This window comes from Uloborus diversus, chromosome 6 (genome assembly GCF_026930045.1).
Source record: "Uloborus diversus isolate 005 chromosome 6, Udiv.v.3.1, whole genome shotgun sequence".
In the NCBI taxonomy this organism is placed as follows: domain Eukaryota; kingdom Metazoa; phylum Arthropoda; class Arachnida; order Araneae; family Uloboridae; genus Uloborus; species Uloborus diversus.
Window position 1 is genome coordinate 97,674,188 of NC_072736.1, and position 20,714 is coordinate 97,694,901.

At 33.8% G+C, this 20,714-nt stretch overlaps 1 protein-coding gene across 1 annotated transcript; it reads right to left on the reverse strand.

Annotated features, from left to right (window-relative positions):
* Nucleotides 1-384: 384 nt before the first annotated feature.
* On the reverse strand, nt 385-9,857 carry LOC129224879 (formin-1-like). Its single transcript, XM_054859424.1, has 5 exons — nt 9,779-9,857; nt 7,990-8,041; nt 4,712-4,861; nt 3,495-3,582; nt 385-432 (listed from the first exon to the last, which is right to left on the reverse strand). The coding sequence occupies exons 1-5, from the start codon at nt 9,855-9,857 to the stop codon at nt 385-387; spliced, it is 417 nt and encodes a 138-aa protein (XP_054715399.1).
* Nucleotides 9,858-20,714: the final 10,857 nt, after the last annotated feature.

Consider the following 20,714-nt stretch of genomic DNA (forward strand, 5'->3'; position numbering starts at 1 on the left):
TAAAATGTCCTGATAGTTTGAGAAATACTGAAGCAATTACCATTATGCTTCCACAACTGGTTAAAACTTCTGAAAGGAATTATGTCGTTACCATAGCAAATGATAGATACACGTACTAGTTTCAGGCGATAAGCAAAAGCTTAGCGCAGGCAACAATAAACTAATTTAAAGGCTGCACTGTGGCACAATTAATAAAACTGATAACTTCATTGGAAGCAATCAGCCATTAGGCTTCCAATTAAGTATTTCTCAAACTATCTAAAACCTTTGTGACATAGATGTAATAAAACATCGCCTGAACGTCTTTTGTTGCCAGAGCCGCTCTGTAGCACCTTTTGGAAGAAGTTCGTAAGGCAGCACGAATCACGTGACACGTTCCAAGTGTTAAGATACATTCATCATATTATTCCTCATCTTGCTAAGCCTCGCTTTCTGTAGAAAAAAAAAATGTTCATCAGTGAAAATGAATATATTCGATAAAATTAATAGACCAATTTACTGATGAAAATAAAATAATTAGAGACCTCGGTGCAAGAGTTGGGCATTTCCACATTTTAAAAACTTTTTGAAATCACAAAAGTTTTTAAAATTCATTTTTTAATGTTTTGTTTTTATATTTAGTATTGTGTTGTTATTGGGATCAACAAAATTAAATTTCAATGACATTTAAATAAAATAGAATACAAGGTTAGCATAGAAGAACATCCCAGTTTTAAAATTTTATATTTCATAAACTATTACACTTAGTACTATAAATGATTCATAAAAATTAAAAATCCAAGTTTTTTTTTAACATACGTGATTACTTATACATACACGTTCCGCAATGCTGGATTGGCCGTGCAAGTGATGATGATTTACCGTTTAAACATTGACCTGCCAGGTCCCCAGACCTAACCCCACGTGATTTTTTTTAATGGGGTTTTGTCAAAGACAGTGTATATACACCATCATTGCCTACTGCATTGCAATTACTGAAAATCGCATATGTGTAGCATTACGAAAAATTAACAGTGAAACAATCCTAAATGGATGTATGTTAGATGCGTGTCGCGTTACAAAAGGCTCACACATCGAACATTTGTGTGAGTGAAAAGAAACTTGAAATGTTTATCTTTATTTTTATGTAACATTTATAGTGAATTTTTCGGTTTGTGAAGTAGAAGTTTTTAATTATTATTCTTTTATGCTAACCTTGTACCTATGTATAAGTTAGGCCTACTACCCACGTGGCAACTAAGTTGAATCACCTTCCGAAAAAAGTTACCTGGCATCTAGTTGACTGGCGCTTTTTGCATTCTCCACAGGGAGCAATTTAGTTGAATCAACTTTTCCTCTAAGAAGTCGAATTTATTCAAGCAGCTCCACAACGCTGTTAAAACTGAACCGAGTTGACTCAGCTCGGTTCTACTCTCGTATAGAGCAATCGCTTGGCGATGTTCCAATGAGTTGAATCAACTAAAACGTTGATTCGACTCATCGAGATGAGAATGGTAGTGGTACATATGCCTGGTGGTTCAAACAACAATGAGTTGGTTGTTGTTTGAAGGATACCAGGTGATTCCCTCACTTTTCCCCGATTTTTAGGTTGCACTTCCCAATAACCGCCTCTTCAAAAGTTGATTCAGCTAAGTCACCTGATGTGTAGGAGGCCAAACTGTTATGATTTGGAGCTGACCCGTTCTTGCTCAAAATACATATAATAATCCAAATTTCAAATACATATTACTTTTTTATCAATAACCGACACAACATTTCGTTTTAATCAGAAAACGATGCAAATCTCGTGATGAAACACACGATCGTTTCAAGAACACTTAAAGAGTGATTCAAAAAGAATGATGGGTTTCATAAGACACCGATTTTGAGAATATACTAGCTACAGCTCTCTGGTAAGAGTTTCGATGTAAGAGCAAGTTGCCAAGTTTCAACTGGCTACTGCTAGATGTCTCCACATCTTATCCAATGTGTCCCCTTTTAAAATTATATTGTTAGTTAAAATTGCGATCAAACGAGAAGTGATTTAGCACCTTATGATAGCCCCCTCACCGTAGGTCAACAGACCTAACACCATGTAATTTTTGACTCTAGAACTATGTGAAGGATAATGTGTTAAAACTCTAGGCACTATATAGTTAAAACCCCCTTATCTGCTCAACTTGAACTAAAAAGTTGAATCACTGCAGCAGCTGTTTCTGTGACTGCACTGAGGCTGACGTGTTTGGCAAGAATTTAGGTACTTGTATGATATCGTTCGGGCGTTAGAAGAAAGGCACATAGAACATTTCTAGAATGACTTCAGCGTGTAAAAAAATGTCGTTTTCGTACCATCTTTACTCTTAGAAACATACACGTTTGAAACGCAACACACTTTTTGAATCACCTTGTATTATTTAAGAGCGGTATCGCTCTTCTCCGGAAACGTAGCCTGTTATAACTCCTTTCCTTTAAGAAATCATTTAATTTTCTTTGGAAATGTCTCGTTCTTGCGTAGGAATGAAACAACTTTTTTTCCCATGTAATTTCACGTAAACCACAAAATTGGCAAACAGTGGAACTGTTTTCTTTTTGCACGGAGGTCTAACAATTCACATTTTTCAAATACTAATGAGTGTTTGTTTCACAACAGATGCGATTGTGAATAAATTTTTAGCGTGCTTTTCTGGGCCAGTCATTGGTTCAACGAAATTAAACTGTTTAAAGCAGGCACACAAATCACAGTATTTAGCGCTGCTAAAGCTGTAATTTCTTTACTTCACAAATTCACAGTAACTTCTGCACTCCAATTTTAAAATGGTTAAAACTCACGAAAATAAATCTGTTGCTACCATAGCAATGATAGATTGACCATAGGCTATGATGATAGACAGTCTATTTGTAGGTGATAAAATAAAAATGTATGAGGAGATAATTTCGAAATTTTCGAAGGACGACAACCACTTTTGGGCACAAATTGATAAGCTACTAAAAACCAACGATTGGCGATGGAGCGAATGGCGTGGAATGAAATTTGCTAGGCGTAAAGTGGCGAATAAGAACGCTGATCAATTTGCGCAAAGGAAAAAGTGGTGCTGTCATTCGAAACTTTCGAAACTCTGATTTTTTGGCTTGATTTATGCCGTGGATAGGCCCCTAGGACTTCATACATAGAGGAAGTTTCTTTTAGACCACCCAGTATGGTATGGTTCATATATAATATGGTATAGTATATTTCTTTAGGTAAGAAAAAAATATTTCAAGACATTTTTTTGAAAGGCTCTTCTTACATAAATGAGGTAGTACAGTCGAGCCCACTAATTGGAATAACGATTAAAAGAACAATTTGCTTTCCCCCCCTATAATAAGTTAACAATATACCAAAACGTTGTTATTTGTTATTTTTACCCCGTATAATGCAGTACCAATCTTATTAAAATGCTCTTTCGTGACAAATTGGCTATTCCATTAAGCGGGCTCGACTGTATATTACTTGATTTTTAGGTCAAATTTCTTACCAATCCATTTGGCTTCGTTTTGGCTACCACAATGTTCGCTTTCTTTTCTTCTCTGATGTCATTAACACGCTTCCTTAATTTTGCGATGCTGCAAAAAAAAAAAATAAATAAATAAATAAATAAATAACTAAAATAGATTAAAATTAGTAACATGCGAAAAATCACTGGAAAGAAAAGTAGAAGCATCACTGCAAAACGTAAAGATTAAGTTATGTTTTTCGAAAACTGGATTTATTAGGAGTTAGGATTAGTTGGAGCAAATGAAAACATAGTTTCAGTGTTTCAACTTTAGATTATTTCCTTTCTTCTGAACGAACTTGGAGATAAAATTTTGTTTATTGTATCTAAAAAACTACACTTTATGAAAGCAATTAGGTATGGAAAGTTTGATTTTATGCCTGTTTATTAGAGAATGAAATCATGTGTCTTTTCACCCCAGAGTATTTCTCTTGATCCCAGAGACAATGGGATAAATGGAAACACCTTCTTTATTTCTTCACTAGTTTGATGTAGGTAGATAATCATACTATATACGAGGTGTGTCTAAAAAGTCTGCGGTCCTTAATTTTTCAGGGCAAAATGCAGACGATAGCTTGGTGTCACTGTACACAGAGAAGGAAGACACCTTCATGTGCATGCATGAATTTTAGTCTTCCTGCGCATCAGTCATTGTCTGTGGGTCGCTAAGGGAGACTCTACACAACGTGTTCGTCGGATTACCGATTTTCTCAACGTGTTGAGCTGAGGTACTGCATCAAAACTTGGTGATTGCCAAAGCGAAACAATGCTTTAGATTCAGCGGGTGTTTGGAGAAGATGCGATAGGTATCAAACAAATTAAGGAGTGGTTCAACCGATTCAAAAATGACCTCTCCTCTGTCTTAAGGCCAGGGATAGTACTAGTTGTTCTGGTAGGTACTGAAATCAGCATGATTTAGAAAAAAATTTTCAATGAAACTCTGCTTATAAGCTCATCTTTAAGCGCATTTTACTTAAAACTTGAAAACGTGCACTTACATCCTTTTGCTGCCTCAAATGGGTTTCACAGTTTTTCAGCCGCATAAGTCAGAGTCTACAGTTCCTTCTATAGTTTATTTCAATTGCAAATTACAAATCTTAGTTTACCAACTTACGTTTGATGAAAGTCAATGCATCACAAAGGGCATGAATAAGATTTTCAACTAAACTATTTGCGAATGATAAATAATCTCAATTTACTTTTCCTGTATCTTTCGCTGCTGTTCTTTCTTCCAGATGTCTTTGAAATCTGAACAGAAAGGCATCCACAAAGAAAAGAATTCCTTAGGCCACTCGCTCTCGTTGTTGGACTTCGGTTGAAATCTGAAGAATTTCTGAGTATTTCTGAACCTGAAAACACATTTTAAGTTCAATGAAGCAAGGTACGTATTCAAAAACATTTATATTAAAAGCATCATGGAAAATACAAGGTGTTTCAGAAGCAAACATACGATTTGAAATGAGTATACATTACATTACACCCCAGAATCCCCGTACCTACCACAGATTTGGTTTACCGGTTGAGTAGGGCTCTTGAGACAGTTCAGCCTCAGTTTAAGTCATTCAAGCATTTGTTACAAGAGAAATGGTTACAGTAAAAATATCATTTCGTTTACAATATTGTGACAGAATTTTACAGAAAAGAAAATTATTGAATAAATATACATTTAAAATGTTTAGACAACAGGAATACCATAGTAATTGAGACCAACAAGAGAATCTTTACAAAATACGTTAGAACTCTGGATAGTTAGTAAAAGAGACACTGGGGAGGGGGTGTGCGTCTAGAATTTTTCTAGAAAAAAAATTAGTGAACTAGGGATTTTATGGGAAATGCGTATGTGATATTCGTGTAAACACACGAAGAATAAAACACTGAAGGGGTGCTAGGAGGAAGGGGAGGAAGATAAGTCACTGGACGAGATCATGTACTTATAAAGAGATAATCTTCTTGAGATAGATGGAGAAAGAGTGTATTCATGAGTTCTCTACAATGGGAGAGTGACAAGGCAGAATGGAATGAGTATAGTGGAAAAATATTGAACATCAACATTTCAGATTTATTTTACATCACACAGATAATACGATTTTTTTTCGGGGATTTCCGATCCGCAGAACCTTAGACGGTTCTTTTCTTAAAGTAGAGGGAGAAGAGCCGGTTTCCGTTGCGACAACGATTATTGTCAAATCTAAAAACTTTTCTTTTAAACTAAATATAAATGAGCTAGTTCAAAGTCAAGTATCAAGTAACCATAGATAAACTATAGTTAACTTCGTCTCAAACGTTTTCGAGCATGTCTGCGTCGATTGCTTCTACAGCTGCTGCAATGCTTGTCTTTAGTTCAGCTAATGTTGCTGAAAGGGTAGCACATGAATGTGGTATTTTATAAGCCGAAGAAGAAATCTCACGCAGAGAGATCCGGTGATTTCAGAAGTCAGTGATATTTAACTAAATCATCAAACTCCGAGTGACCGATTCATCAGAAAAGAATACTAGGTAAAATCAAAATTTTCTATTTCTATCAATATATTATCCGATTAAAATATGAAGGGTTATTTATCGAATTATCCTGAACATAATGGAGTCTGGCAGAAACTGAAAACTCAGACCTTTTATAAATGTCCAGATAATATACCTCTTTTGGTCGTAACTTTACTTTGGTTAATATAAAGGTTCAAAAAATTTAAAAGAATTTCTTTATAGTCAGGAAACAAGTCAGATAGGTTTTAAAATTTATTTTTTCAAAATCTATGAGAAAACAAGTAATCTAGTCTTTTCTCAAAAAGAAACGTTGAAATAGGTTGAGTTGAAAAAGGTCTCAACACAAGAACACAGAAATTCAAAGTGGAAAATAACAATAAATTTAAAATACCGTTGCAAAGCAAGTAAGATACTGCAACATCCCCCCCCCCCGAGCTATGAAAAATTAATTTTTTTACCAACGTTTATTTTTAAATTTCACATTATTCAGAAATTTTGGCAACTCCCGAAATTTTTATCATCATTTTTTTAGAATTTTTTAGACCCTCTACATGAAAACAGACTTAAAAAGTGTATTAAACTGCCATAAAAGTCATACAGTAATTTCAATTTGACTTTTCAACTATTTAGTCTTATTTCATCTTATTCGAATGTCTATACAGTGCTATCTAAAAGAAACTGAACTTTTTAGTAATAGAATAAAATAAGCGTAGTAATATATTTTAAAGTTAATATTTCTTCAAAGTATAATCCATTCAACGTAATACAACGTTTTTGACAATTAAAAAATTTATCCATAGACTTTTTAAATCCTGTTTTGGGAACGTTCTTCAGCACGTGCATTACGACTGCTGGAATGGTTAGAATATCATTGTAAAAAGCGCCTTTTATTGAAGGTTTCAGCTTCAGGAGCAGAAAAGAGATTTGTATCTTCAATCAGTCTTCATACGCCTGATCCGTCATCGTGTTACTATTTTCTGTTTTCGAAACTGAAAACTGAAATGAAAGGAGTTTTTTACGGCGATGTTCCAGTCATTCAAGCGGCTGTGACACAGGTAATGAAGAACATTCCCAAAACCGAATCGAAAAAGTCTATGAATAAATTGGTTGACCTTTCAAACCGTTGCACTGAGTTACATCGATCCTAGTTCGAATAAATATTAGTTTTAACACATATTAGCACGATTATTTTACTCTAACACAAAAAAAGTTCGATTAGGTTTTAAATCACTTGGTGTATAGCTAAGTCGAGAATTATTCCACAATCTTATGCTTTTAGTTTCAAGAGTTGTTAATAAATCATCTTGAGAAAAAAGCTGCAGGCGATTAAATTTTATGTTCTGTACAGTATCCTTTTCGTTGCACATCAGTGACGCTGCCATGCATTTCTTTTAGGGTTTTGATAAACTTGGTATTTTAAGAATGTTTAAGGGGTTTGTCACGATTTATGTGTGCTGAAAGGCAGCGCGTTTAAGTGTATCATTCAACGGTACCACTAAAGTTATACTCATTTTTGACAGTAGCGAAGATCTGGCAACTAAATATCTAGCAACCTTCGATGCCCACCAAATGTCAAGGTCATCATTCCACTCCAGGTTCTCCGGCATTCACCACAGCACTTGTTTTTACAGGTTGAATAGAGCGCTGAAGACAGCTCTGTTTTTTGATTCGGAGTAGGAGAATGATTCATGATTCAGTTCCCGCAGAGATATTTAGTTGAGATAGAAGCTTGGACTTTTTGACCAGGATAGATTTGATGTGTACCAGTCACCATTAGCTTTCAAGCAGGATCTTCCACTGGCACACATCAAGTCATACCGATCAGGCCACGACGCTGAGAGAAGATAGGGTTGAAAATCGATTGTCAAACCTGCGGATGGTAACGGCAGTTTTGTTTAGAAATAACTCAAAGTATTTGTATCTAAATACCGATTTGAATAACTATAGGCTGGTGGTAACGAATAATGTTTAAGTGTAGTAGATAAATATTATTTACCGTTTTTTGCAGTGTTCAAGATTGTCCATTTGCAATCTAGTATCCGCCAGTGCTGTAGAAAAAAATGCATTAGTAAGTACCATACATATATGGTATCTGGAAAAAGAGAAATAATTAAAAGCTCTAAAATTCATTACATGCGAGGGTAAGTCATTAAAAACTCACAAAAGATAATAAAAATATAATTTACCGTGCTAATAACTTTTAAACAATTTTTATTTTCCCTCAAAATCTTCTGCAGAGTTTATTCACTTATCCCAATTATTTTATCAGAGCTCCAATTCCAGATGAATAAAATTTTTTGGGTGCTGTCATATTTCACTGATGTGTTTGTGGGAAACAAAAAACACGTTTCTTCAATCAAATTTTTCTAAAACTCATTTCTTGTTGATGCTGTTATTATTCCATCAGGATTATTGTTATTATTTGCTATTTTTGGAAATATATGACATGAAACTTGTTAGAAACATATGACCTACGTGCTCTCATTAGTTAGTGATTGATCATTGAAAATTGCATTTTGAAGTTTCACATTATCCAGATGAAAATATAAAAGATGTCATGAAAATCTACCTGATATTATGCATTGATCTGTCAATAGAGTGCATTGTAAATGTATTCGTGAACTAGTTATCTCTCTGAATTACTTAATTTGAAACCAACTAATTTTTGTTAATTCGTACTCTTATTGACCATTTTGACGATTCAAAAGCTTTAAATTTAGATTGAAGTGAAGGTAAATTCAAATTCATTAATTCCTCTCATCAAAAACTTATTAGGAGTAACTACGAGTAATGTCAGTATAGAGGTTCTAAAATTTGGGAAAAAAAAAGAGATCATCAATTTTTCAAAAACTTGCAGAAATTTGATCGAGTTATGTCACTACTATTTTATGTTTTAATTTCAATCGGTGATGTCTTGTCATCAATGTTTTAAACATTGATTTTTTGTCAAAGATATCTACTTAACTTCGAGGACGTATTTAGCAAGAAGTGATAATGTAAGCAAACAAAGCAACGACTTGGCGATACCGTTGTCTGCTTGGCGCTGGGATGATACAAAACAGCGCCAGTTTAGATAGGCCAAATGTTCATTCACAGAATCGCCAATCCAACGAGCAACCCATGCAAGTGGCAAATGTTGGCACCAAACAGTATCCCTCTTTATTTACCTCTGCTGTCACTTCTACATGAATGCACTATATTTGTGATTATGAGAGCACGGTGCAGGGAAGAGAGGGGGTGGGAAAATGGCGATGGGATTTTGATGCACTCGTTTTAAAATGTCACTAGGACCTTATTAATTTATTGCATTCTCTAAATTGAAAATGATTGGAAACAAAAAGAGTTTCATTGAAAACAAAAATAAAATAAGACTTTTTTATTTCTTCCGGAAATGTAAAAGCAAAATGGTAAGCTCAAAGTAAAAAAAAATAGTAATAATAACAATAAATAAAATAATTTAAAAAAAAAAAAATAGGATTATAGATTGAATTTACCGTGAGCAAACTGCGACTAAGTACTTAAGAGGCAAAAGTGCACATCCGTCACAAACAAACTACTACCCCTGAAAACTCATAGATGCAGCCATTTCCGGTTTTTAACCGGATGCTTGCCTTTCTATATCATCGGTGGTCAGACTGTGACAACGTTCTCTGTGATAAAATTTAGTACGCACAATGGGACGTTTTACGATGATGGAATGAGTTCCGATAAAAGCATTATTTAGAAACATTCATGAGAAGACTGCGAAAATAAAAATTCAACAAGCTATGATAAAAATTGCAAACCTTTTGGCAAAAATGTATCCATCATGTCTTGTAAAAGTGACTTCTGCTCGTCATCCGATGAACTCAGGATTTTCGTCATTTTCCTCTGACACGCTGCAATTAATGTTTGAGATTAAAAAAAATCGCAAATTTTTCAAACGCCAATTCGGTTATTTCCTTCAGTAAAAAGTACAACTTTTAGTCACTGAAATTGATAAAATAAGCAAAAAAAAAAAAGGAACGAGAATTTTTTTCCCCTAACGTTTGATTTTTATTTAAGTTTTAAAATATCCAACTTTGGAAGTAAGGCGTGGTCTTTATAACGTCACAAGTGATGTACTTTGGCGCGCTACTCCACTGGTGCAATGAATGCTTGCCGTCTACCGCGTTTCTACGTTATGATAATTCAGAAGCGAATTAAATATTGCGCTCTGCATTTGCTATCAACCATATCGTTGCCAGTACATGTGAGTAAACTTTAAATATTACACTCCGCGCTTATGGCATCAGCGAATGGCATTCCATCACTTGTGATGTCATGTGCAGAAGCGTAAAAAAAAAAGAAACTGAATCTGCGCACCGATTGAAATAATTGTTAAAAAGTATTATAACTTGTCAAATTATTTAAAAAATGGTCCAACCCTTTGTTTGTAAGCATCCTCTTTCAGAAAAAAAAAAGAAAAAAATTTTGGAAGACTTTGGCCGCAAATGCGAAAACCTTTTCTTACTGACCTGATGTTTGTACGTAAAGTTTATCCAGCTCTTTTCTAACATCATCAAAGTTCACGTTCCCCGCTCGATCAAGATCTGATGGCTCCGGTGTTGGCAAATGGCACGCTTCTGGCTCTATGTCCTACATAACAGAAAACCAACTTTTTTAAAAACGCTTTTATTTGTTTCACCTGTAATCTATGTATCTTTACATGCTTGCAACTCAGTTTTCACCCACTTTCTGTGATCGGACTCTTGAAATTTGATATGTGATTTTAGACCCGATGACAATGCAATATACTATAATCAAATTGAATAACCATTAATTATTAGCTTACTCCAAATCTAAGCAACATTTTGACTTAAACCCTCCAATATAGTGACTAAAATATACTCGCACAAACTGGTATTAAATATCGATAAGAAGCCCCGATTTTCCATGGAAATTAAAACGTGAATTATAATTGCTTTTGCAAAACCAGAATTTGAAAATTTTGTTCGGAAACTAGAAAAAACGCTTTTGTTGCAATATGAAAAAGCAAAAAATAACCATCTAATATAATGTACGTTCAGCAGCGAGAGGATGTCTCACAGCTAAGTATAATCTATTCTTTTGAATTAGCAGAAAACAGAAATGAGGTAATTTAACCAACGATTAACTAACTTTAATGAAAAAAAAAAAAAAACCCTGAGGACTGATACTAGATGTCTTAAACTTCTCCTCGCTTAGCTAGTTGTTAGCATTTTACAATGATTCAGAATAATTAGCAAAACGTAAATGGGTAGCAACCAATAATTTTTCTAACATTAAATTTATGGAATGAACTACCAACGTTTTAATGCACAAAAATTGCAAATTATTGCTGACGCGTATTTCGAGGTTACAAGGAACCCCTTTTTCAATGCAAAGAAGTGTGCGCTTTTGGATGATGAGAAGTCACCATAGGAAGGAAAACGTTGGTAATTTATTCATTTAATTTTCAAGCACAAAGTTTTCAAGCACAAAATTCGTTGATTAAATTTATTGGTTTGGTCAGTTAATTTCTATTAATTCAAAAAAAAAAAAAAAAAAATCGTTATACTTAGCTGTATACTGACTATACGAGTACTTCCCAATAAAAGATTTTTTAAAAACTTCTTAGTTCATATTGCTACGAAAGCGTTTTTCTTAAATTTTTTAAGGCATCATTTTACATAAATAATAGTGGTACCCCGCACGACTTTGCCCGTAGTAGAAAATTAAAAGGTCTTTTGGTTAGCCTGTATATTTAAAAATAATGTATGGCGAATTTCTCGCCAATTGGTTTGCCCATGTTACGGTTCCACGTTATGATAAGTTGGTAATTTACTCGTCCAGCTTATGATAATTTTGCTCGGGAAAATGTTCTTAAAATTGGAATAGAAAAAAAATCGAATTTTCAAAACATCGCTTCAAGGTGCACACCATCATACTACAAACTAAATTTGTGCCAAATGTCATGAAAATCGGACGAACGGTCTAGGCACTATGCGCATCACAGACAGACAGAGACTTTCAGCTTTATTATTAGTAAAGATGATTGAAAATGATGTACAGTAGAACCCTCTTTTTCGGTCTTCGTTTATCCGGATTTCCGGTTGAGTTGAGCCTTTAAAAAGATCATGCTGATATTGATAGTTTCACATTAGGATAGCAAGAACTCAAGTATAAGTACGCCGAATATTCGCTTCTTATTTTGATTAAATGTTCAGCTCCTGTATTGTATAGTAAATTATATTGTATAGTAAATGGTGGTAATCTAACAAACAAATACTGCAGCTGAAATAAACGACAAAGCGTTAGATTGACCAAGACCATGCTTTGTTTAAGCGACACACGTGTTTGAACCTTGATAATAAATTATTTGAAATATTTTTTGATATTTTTAAAACGCTTTTTAAACATTTCTGTTTTTTGCTTCAAAATATTTTTTTCTTTGTCATTACAAAAGTAACTCTTGCTCATTTCAAGATTTGCTTTGCTTATTTTGAAAGTTACCCAGATGATTTGGATTTGGTTGTGGTTTGTTTAGATAAACGTGGTTGTTGCGTCATTACGCTACAGACAAGCCTTGATTGTTTAACGGTCTCTAGAAATCGTCTGCGAGCCTCCAAAGAACAACTCAAAGCAGCATGCGCGCCTAGCTCTGTTTTTGGTTTTAGCTTGTTCGCCGACTTGCTCGAATATGGTTGTGTTTTTGTAGAGCTCCCGCAACGGAGCATAGCTTTCTTTTACAACAGGGTATTGGTCCCTAAAGCTATATTGGTTAGCTATAAATGATTATTGGAATCATGTTGTAAATATGTGTAAATATTTTATAAAGTCTTTTTATAAAAGCAATTAGTCTTCATTAAAAACAAAACTTACAGTCCACTTAGAATATCGCCGAATCAGTGGTTGTACTGTGTAAGTATAGGAACATACTCATCTCTAACATAGTCGGTCGTGTTCGATTCAATCGAATTCTATCCATCAATGGCGCTGCGAGAAATTAATGTCCCGGAAGTTATTTTTTAAGGTATTCTACATCATTTAAGTGCGAAAACTGATAGGGGTAATGGCACCAATAACAGATTTAAATAATAAGAATTTTAGGCGGGTAAAACTGATGTTACTGAGACCCATGAATACGGTTGTGTTATCAAAGTGAATTTTATGAGCCAGTTGGTATTTACAAGGCAGTGGAGGAAGGTTATAATCAGCCGTCACGAGGTTTGCCGGGGTTTCATGTTCATTTGAATTTAGTAAGGTTTTAGATATAAAAGTAAAAAATAATTTTTGCACATTCTGAGGAGAAAAGGGGAATTCTGTCCATTACTCATCCTTTCCTCATCCTATCTGTCAATGGGTATCATCAGAATGGGATTGTTTCCTTCAGTCAAAAGTAGTACTTTTTGTCACTAAAATTGATAGAATAAGTTAAAAAAAAATAACATGGACTCAGAAAATACTTTCATTTTCCCAACAGTTATTTTTTAATTATTTTTTTTTAAATGTCCGATTTTTCAAACAAGGCGTGGTCTTGATGACGTCACAAATGATGCTCTTTGGCGCATCTTTCTATCGCGTTTCCACGTTATGATAATCAAGAAGTGAATTAAAATTGCGCTCTACGCTTGCTATCAACCATATCGTTGCCAATACACGTGAGTAAAGATGCGAATTAAATATTTTGTTCTGTGAATGGCATTTCATCATTTGTGATGTCATCGGCAGAAGCATAAATAATGAAAGCGCACCGGTTTAAGTATTTCTTATTTAAATATTAAACTTAAGCAAATTATTTAAAAAATGGTCAGATCCTATGTTTTTAAGCATGCTCTTTCAGAAAAAAAACTTTTAAAATTTTGGAAACGACTCCATTGTCGGTGTCTGTTACTAGGTGTCGGAACGTTTTTCGAAATTGCGCAAAAGAAAATGAAATTGCACAAATGAGAATAGAATTAACTAATTCAGAGGATCCAGAAGCAGCCAAACGTTAGATGAGATGTAGTTGCATGAGAGAAAAATAGTTTTAAAAGTTTAAGTACAGTACAAGGTTCAGAAAATTGAGTTACTCTAAGAGCGATGTCTTAAGCATATTTGTTACTGGTGCCTTTACCCTTGTCACATTACGATGTATATAATGTCAGTTTTCAGATCAAAAAATTTAGAAGATCAACAAATTGTTTTGTGTCTTACCTTTTCATAGAATCTTGAATACAGCTTCACTATGTAATGCAATAATGTAAGAGAGTTGTCCTGTAAAAAAAAATATTATGCAACATTTATAAGTACCGTATACTAGTGTTCAAAAAGATCAACGCAATTTCAAATTGCTATTCTTCCGGAACTATACGATGTACTTTAGTTCTATCAGGTATTTTTTTAAAAATGCTGCAAAGTTTTGAATACTACCCCTAGTGTGCTTCAAAACCGAACAAAAACATAAAACAAAATTATTTATGAGTAAAATAAGTTAACATTAATTAAAAATACAAATAAAAGCATTTAAAAAGAGTTAAAAACTCAGGAAATGGTTATTTCGAGACCTTCCAAGCAAGCCTCTTTTTTCAAGTGCATAAAAAGAATGATTTACACGAAAAATCAAATACAGGTCACGTGAAAGAGAAGAGTTTGAAACATTAAAAACAAAGTGAAAGTAAGGAACAATTTTGTAAATCAAATCCATAAGCATTACAGTAGAACCTCATACATCCGTACTAATAGGAAATCTGGGTTGTCTGAAATAACGACAGCACGGATTAAAAAAATAACCTATAAGTTGAGCCAAGGTACATAAAGTAAACAGTTCACAGTAAACATCGTAGTTTGAAATCAAGAGAAGGAAATATAAAACTGCAACGAAAGAAATTTACAAAAGCACATTACAAAAATTTAAAATATGGCATACAAAAATTAATTGTTATGCCTGTTCAGACACGGATTGTATGGAATTGGCAAAAGTCAATTACGAGGGGTCTATCTGAATGAGGGGGAAAAGTACATCTGCAAAAGCTGACATCTCTAAAAACTAATAGATAGGTCCATTTCCGCCTGTAAACCGGATGTTTGCCTTCCATACAATCCAAGGTCGGACAGTAGCCTTTTATTTAAACAGTATGTACGAGGGCTGTTGTTCAGTAAGTAATAAGACTAAATTTATGAAAAATACAGAACAACTTTAATCGTCATAACTTACATGTTTTTCATGCATGAACAACTTCTGCGGGATTAAATGCATTTATTCCAACGTTCTGTCCACATCTTAAGAACTTGTGAACGTTAAGTTTGTAAGAGCTTTTCCAAAACCTACTCCGCAGAGTTCAAACATGCTTTGTTACTTTCAAAATTTTTTCCTTGTAATGGTTTCTTAAGTTGAGTAAACAGCCTGAAATCATTGATGTAAAATAATTCTGCAATTCCTCTTGATGACAATAGCAGCAGTCTTAATCATTGTCTCTGTGTTGGACGTTGAAGGCTGTACCTCACATTCAAAATCTTCCTTAAAAGCTTTATGCCAGCAAAAAGTACTGATTCTAAACATTGCTTCGTTGTTGAAAACTTCACATATCATATTAAAGGTCTCCGATGTTGATTTTCGTAGCCGAAAACAAACTTTAATCGCATAACTTTGATCTATCGAGGCTTCCATTTTGGCAACTGACTGCATCTTGTAGGCGCCCGCCAACAGTCTTCAATTCAATTCACTTGATACTCAGTTACATGAGTCTGTACGCGCTAACTATCGATAGCTTTTGTTAATACAGACAACCAACAGTTTTCATGCCAGAGAAATTAACGTTCCAATAAGTGGTTTCACGGCAATAAAATTAGTCTTATTACTTATTGAACAGCCTACATACATTTAAATGGCTATTCGGATTAAGTGAAGCCTGGTTTAATGGGATCGGGATTAATGAGGGTTTACCGTGTAACATGTGCTTTGAACGCTCGGAGAAAAAAAAAAGGAAGATGAAGAAATACATCTAAACCATGTCTCCATAAAAGATACACTAAACCACTTATTTTAAAAATATTTTTACGCTACCATTGGGTATTTTCAAAGATGTTAGACAATTCATTAAAATTTCATTTGTTTAACAGAAAACTTACTTTGCTTTTTACATCTCTTAATTTTGGCAGGATTTCTAGACCAAATCCATCTGCTTGACCTCTACTTCTGTTACCTATAACAGCACAAAATGCTTAATGAATCAGTGTTCTTACTAACAATATATTACAAAAGTTGGCAAATAGTGTGGTGTTACAGAAAAAAGTAGTACAGAGTAGAATAAACATTTTACCTCCATTCATGTAATTTCCCAGAGAAAGAACAATGCTGATGACATTCTGAACGTTTTTACCAGCTAAACACTAAAAAGAGAAAAATAAAAAATGACCTTTCTCCTAACAATATTCCTAATCTTACTACTATTATATATGCGAAAGTTTGTCTGTATGGATGTATGGATGTTTGGATGTATGGATGTTTGTTACTCTTTCACGCAAAAACTACTGAACGGATTTTGATGAAACTTTACAATAATATAGCTTATGCATCAGAATAACACATAGGGTAGTTTTCGTTCCGTTATGGGGGGCAAAACCCCCTTAGGGGAGCAATAAAATACAATTTTCGTATAAATTCTCTAATATAGGGATGAAAAAATACTTGCACATATTTACATTATATGTCCATCGAAAGCTCTGATTTTTCTGCTGAAGATGGCACTTATTCGAAATTTCTAAGTAGAATAAAAAACGAGTTATGAGCTTTTTAGTTCCATGTTCGAAGGCTTTCCTAAACTCAATACAATATTTAGTGTATCATCTCAACTCCCTGTCGATAGCGACAATTGTTGTATTGTTGACTATCTTTGCTTTTCGTGACTGTTCAAGGCTTTTCTCAAGTCAAATCTTGAAGTAAGATTTTTGCACAAGATTGGCAAATAATACATGATTTGGCTGATCATTTTGCATTTAAACGGAACTTTAATGTAATTAATGATTTTTATTATTATTTATGCTGATTGAACACTTACTCATTATCCAATCAACCAGCAGATCGCCAAAATTTTTGCAGAAATATTTCCGTAGCTGATGCATTTGGCAGTTTTTTTAAATGTCGCTGTTTTTGAAGCCGAAGACTACGTCATAATGTTTCTTAGTTTTCACCATGTAAACAAAATATCGCCAATCAAAGGATCTTTAAAAAACTTTTTTTACTGTGTTAAATAATCCAGCAAAAAAATTAGGCAAATCCATAAACAGCACAAAAACTTCCATTAATTTTTCCTTTTTGCACAATTTCAAACAATCGCCAAATTTTACTACTTATTTTGGAAACATTTCGGATGAAACTCTTTAGCGCCACTTTATAGTGACCAAAAGTATCTCAGCACCTGGCGATAATATCTTTGTAACGAAAATTAATATATCGTTTTACAAAGCAAGGAAAGGAGGAGGAAGCATCATCGAAGGTATCCCAAAACGATTCCCGCAAATTCGGTAAAATCGCACCAACAGCCCACAATGATTGAAATTTCCCAAAATAACTAAAGCAAGTGTAAGGGGATTACGAGCAACGTCAATAGCAATACAGAGAAGGTTTTAGACTCCATGTTAAAAAAAAAGTATCAACAGATTAATCTTTTTAAACATGAGAAGAATAATTTCATGTTTTGGAAATTTGTATACGCTTAAATATAGTGCTTTCGTTTCTAAATCAATACTATTTTGTTCTTTATACTTATTGCTATTTTACTTTTATGGGTAAGGAAGAACCTCTACTTTTAATCATGTCAAAAAGATGTGTTTTAAATTCTTTCACTTAAACCAGAAAAAAAAGCAAGTAACGATTTTTTCTCATAATTATTACTGACTCAGGCAACGCCGGGTATTTTTTGCTAGTTAATGCATAATTTTAATACGTTTCCCTCCAAGCGGACTTCGTATGGGCTGAAAACGTTTTAAATTGCACTAATATTCAGTAGGAAGTGTCTTTCATCTAAATGAAGTATTGGTAGTCTTAAGTATGCATTGTCACGGAGAGTTAAAATTCTTGTTCTTAGCTAAAATTTATCTCCAGAATTTTTTTTTTAAAGAAAGGACTAAACATTTAATTTTTTTAAACATCCTTTGAATTTTGAATTTCCTTTAAATATTAAACTATGTGGGCGAAAAGGTCTTAAAAAAATTAGCAATTTTCATCTGGTGGGAAAAGTGGGTGTTGAAACTCTGTAGTATTGGCTATACGTCATTAGAGGTGCGACACAAAAGAATAGGCGCATTAATGTGAAATTTGGGTGTTTCCATTTACCCCAGAAATATTGCGCTCTGGGGTAAATGGAAAAGTAACCAAGTTTTACACTCTTTCAATTTTTTTGGAAGATTAATTTTGATGTAAATTACATCATTGTGCATTTTACGTGAATTCAGCGCGTTATTAAATTTTTTGTATAATTTTTCTCCTTTACCTTTACTAATAATAAAGCTGAAAGTCTCTCTGTCCGGAGGATGTCTGTAGGATGTCTGTGACGCGCATAGCGCCTATACTGTACAGCCGATTTTCATGAAATTTGGCACAAAGTTAGTTTGTAGCATGGAAGTGTGCACCTCGAAGCGACTTTTAGAAAATTCGACGTGGTTCTTTTTATATTCCAATTTTAAGAACAAAAATATCATAAGATGGACGAGTAAATTACGAAATTATCATAACGTGGAACCGTAACATGGGCACAAGCCAATTGGCGAGAAAATTCACCATACATTATTTGTAAATATACAGGCGAACCAAAAGATCTTTTAATTTTTCTATTACGGGCAAAGCCGTGCGGGTACCACTAGTTTTAAATAATTTCAGATTACATTTAGAATATTCAGCAGGTTAAGAAACAAGGTTGATTATTGTTGGTGAAAGACTTCTTAAGCTGCTTAACTAATAGCGTACGCTGTGCTGATCTATTTACATCAAGCTTATGAATAAATAAATGGGGTGTTTCCATTTACCCCATTTTCCCTGCGGTAAAAGGAAACATTATTTCATTCTCTAATGAAGTAATAAATGGGGTATTTAAATCTATTCCATATTCTCTGGGAGAAAAAGAAATATTACATTATTCTCTCATGAAGTAATTAATAGGGCATTTGTATGTACCCCATTGTCTCCGGAGTAAAAGGAAACATTACTTCATTCTCTCATGAAGTAATAAATAGAGTATTTCCATTCACCCAATTACCTCTGGGGTAAAAAGAAACTCAGCTTCATTCTCTTATGAAGTAATCAATAGGTTGTTTCCATTAACTCCATAGGCTCTACAGTAAAAGGACACATGACTTCATTCTCTCATGAAGTAATAAATAGAGTATTTCCATTCACCCCATTACCTCTGGGGTAAAAAGAAACTCAGCTTCATTCTCTTATGAAGTAATCAATAGGTTGTTTCCATTAACTCCATAGGCTCTACAGTAAAAGGAAACATTACTTCATTCTCTCATGAAGTAATAAATAGAGTATTTCAATTCACCCCATTACCTCTGGGGTAAAAAGAAACTCAGCTTCATTCTCTTATGAAGTAATCAATAGGTTGTTTCCATTAACTCCATAGGCTCTACAGTAAAAGGACACATGACTTCATTCTCTCATGAAGTAATAAATAGGTGGTTTCCATTTACCCCATAGTCTCGGGGTAAAAGAAAATATTACTTCATTGTCTTTTGAAGTAATAAATAGGTGATTTCCCTCCATCCCATAGTCTCTAAGTGAAAAGGAAACATTGCTTCATCCGCTCATTAAGTAATAAACAATGTGTTTCCATCTTCCCCATAGTCTCTGAGGTAAAAAGAAACAATACTTCATTTGCAAACAAACAGGGTAATAAATGCAAATCGTTCTTATCCAGTTATTCTGAAAGAGAGTTTAGATACAGTGCACACAATTTTATTTCATTTTATCCAGAAGAAAGGGACGACTCTAAACTTGAAACATTGAAACTCTGTTTCCTTCTACCCCAACTTACCCCATATTTTTTGCTCAGTTTTAGAATATATTTATTGCAAAAATCTGAACAAAAAGTGCACTTACTTCACAAGTTGTCTTCAGGTTCTCAAGCTTGTTTTCAATTTGAGCAAGGTTTTCGGCAAAAGATCCGTGGAACATGATGCATTCGATTCGAGTGGCATATTCTGGAATTTCCGACAACTGCCACAAGAAGCTGAAAATATTTTACATACACATAAGGAAGAATCAATAGTGATATTTTGTAAAACTAAGAAACTCATCATGATAAAACTAGTATGACGCGATTGTGGATGTATTTGTACAATTCCAAGTAATCAAATTTACGTTTGACGTTAAAATTTGTTCAATAAAAAAATATTATGACATAAAAGAACAATTCAAAAATAATATCAATATTATTTTTTAAATTTGGTGTAATAATTTTTGAGTCGTTGAATTTTGCCCTTCCATTGTGCTGTCATAGGTTAGAATCGAGGAGCAAGCCTACTTTTCCACATGCAAACCTATTTTTTTTTCCACCAGCGATATTTTTTTGTTGATTGCAGTTGCACAAAATTATTTCAACAACCTAATCTTTCTCTGAGTTCTGTATAACTATTGTCATTAAAATGGAATTCAGTCATTGAGAAAAAATTTTAGTCGTTATTCAGTGTTTCTCTTCTTCTTAAAAAAAAACATTCTTTTTTAATGAAAATTTATAACGTTGAAACATAAATTCAGATTTA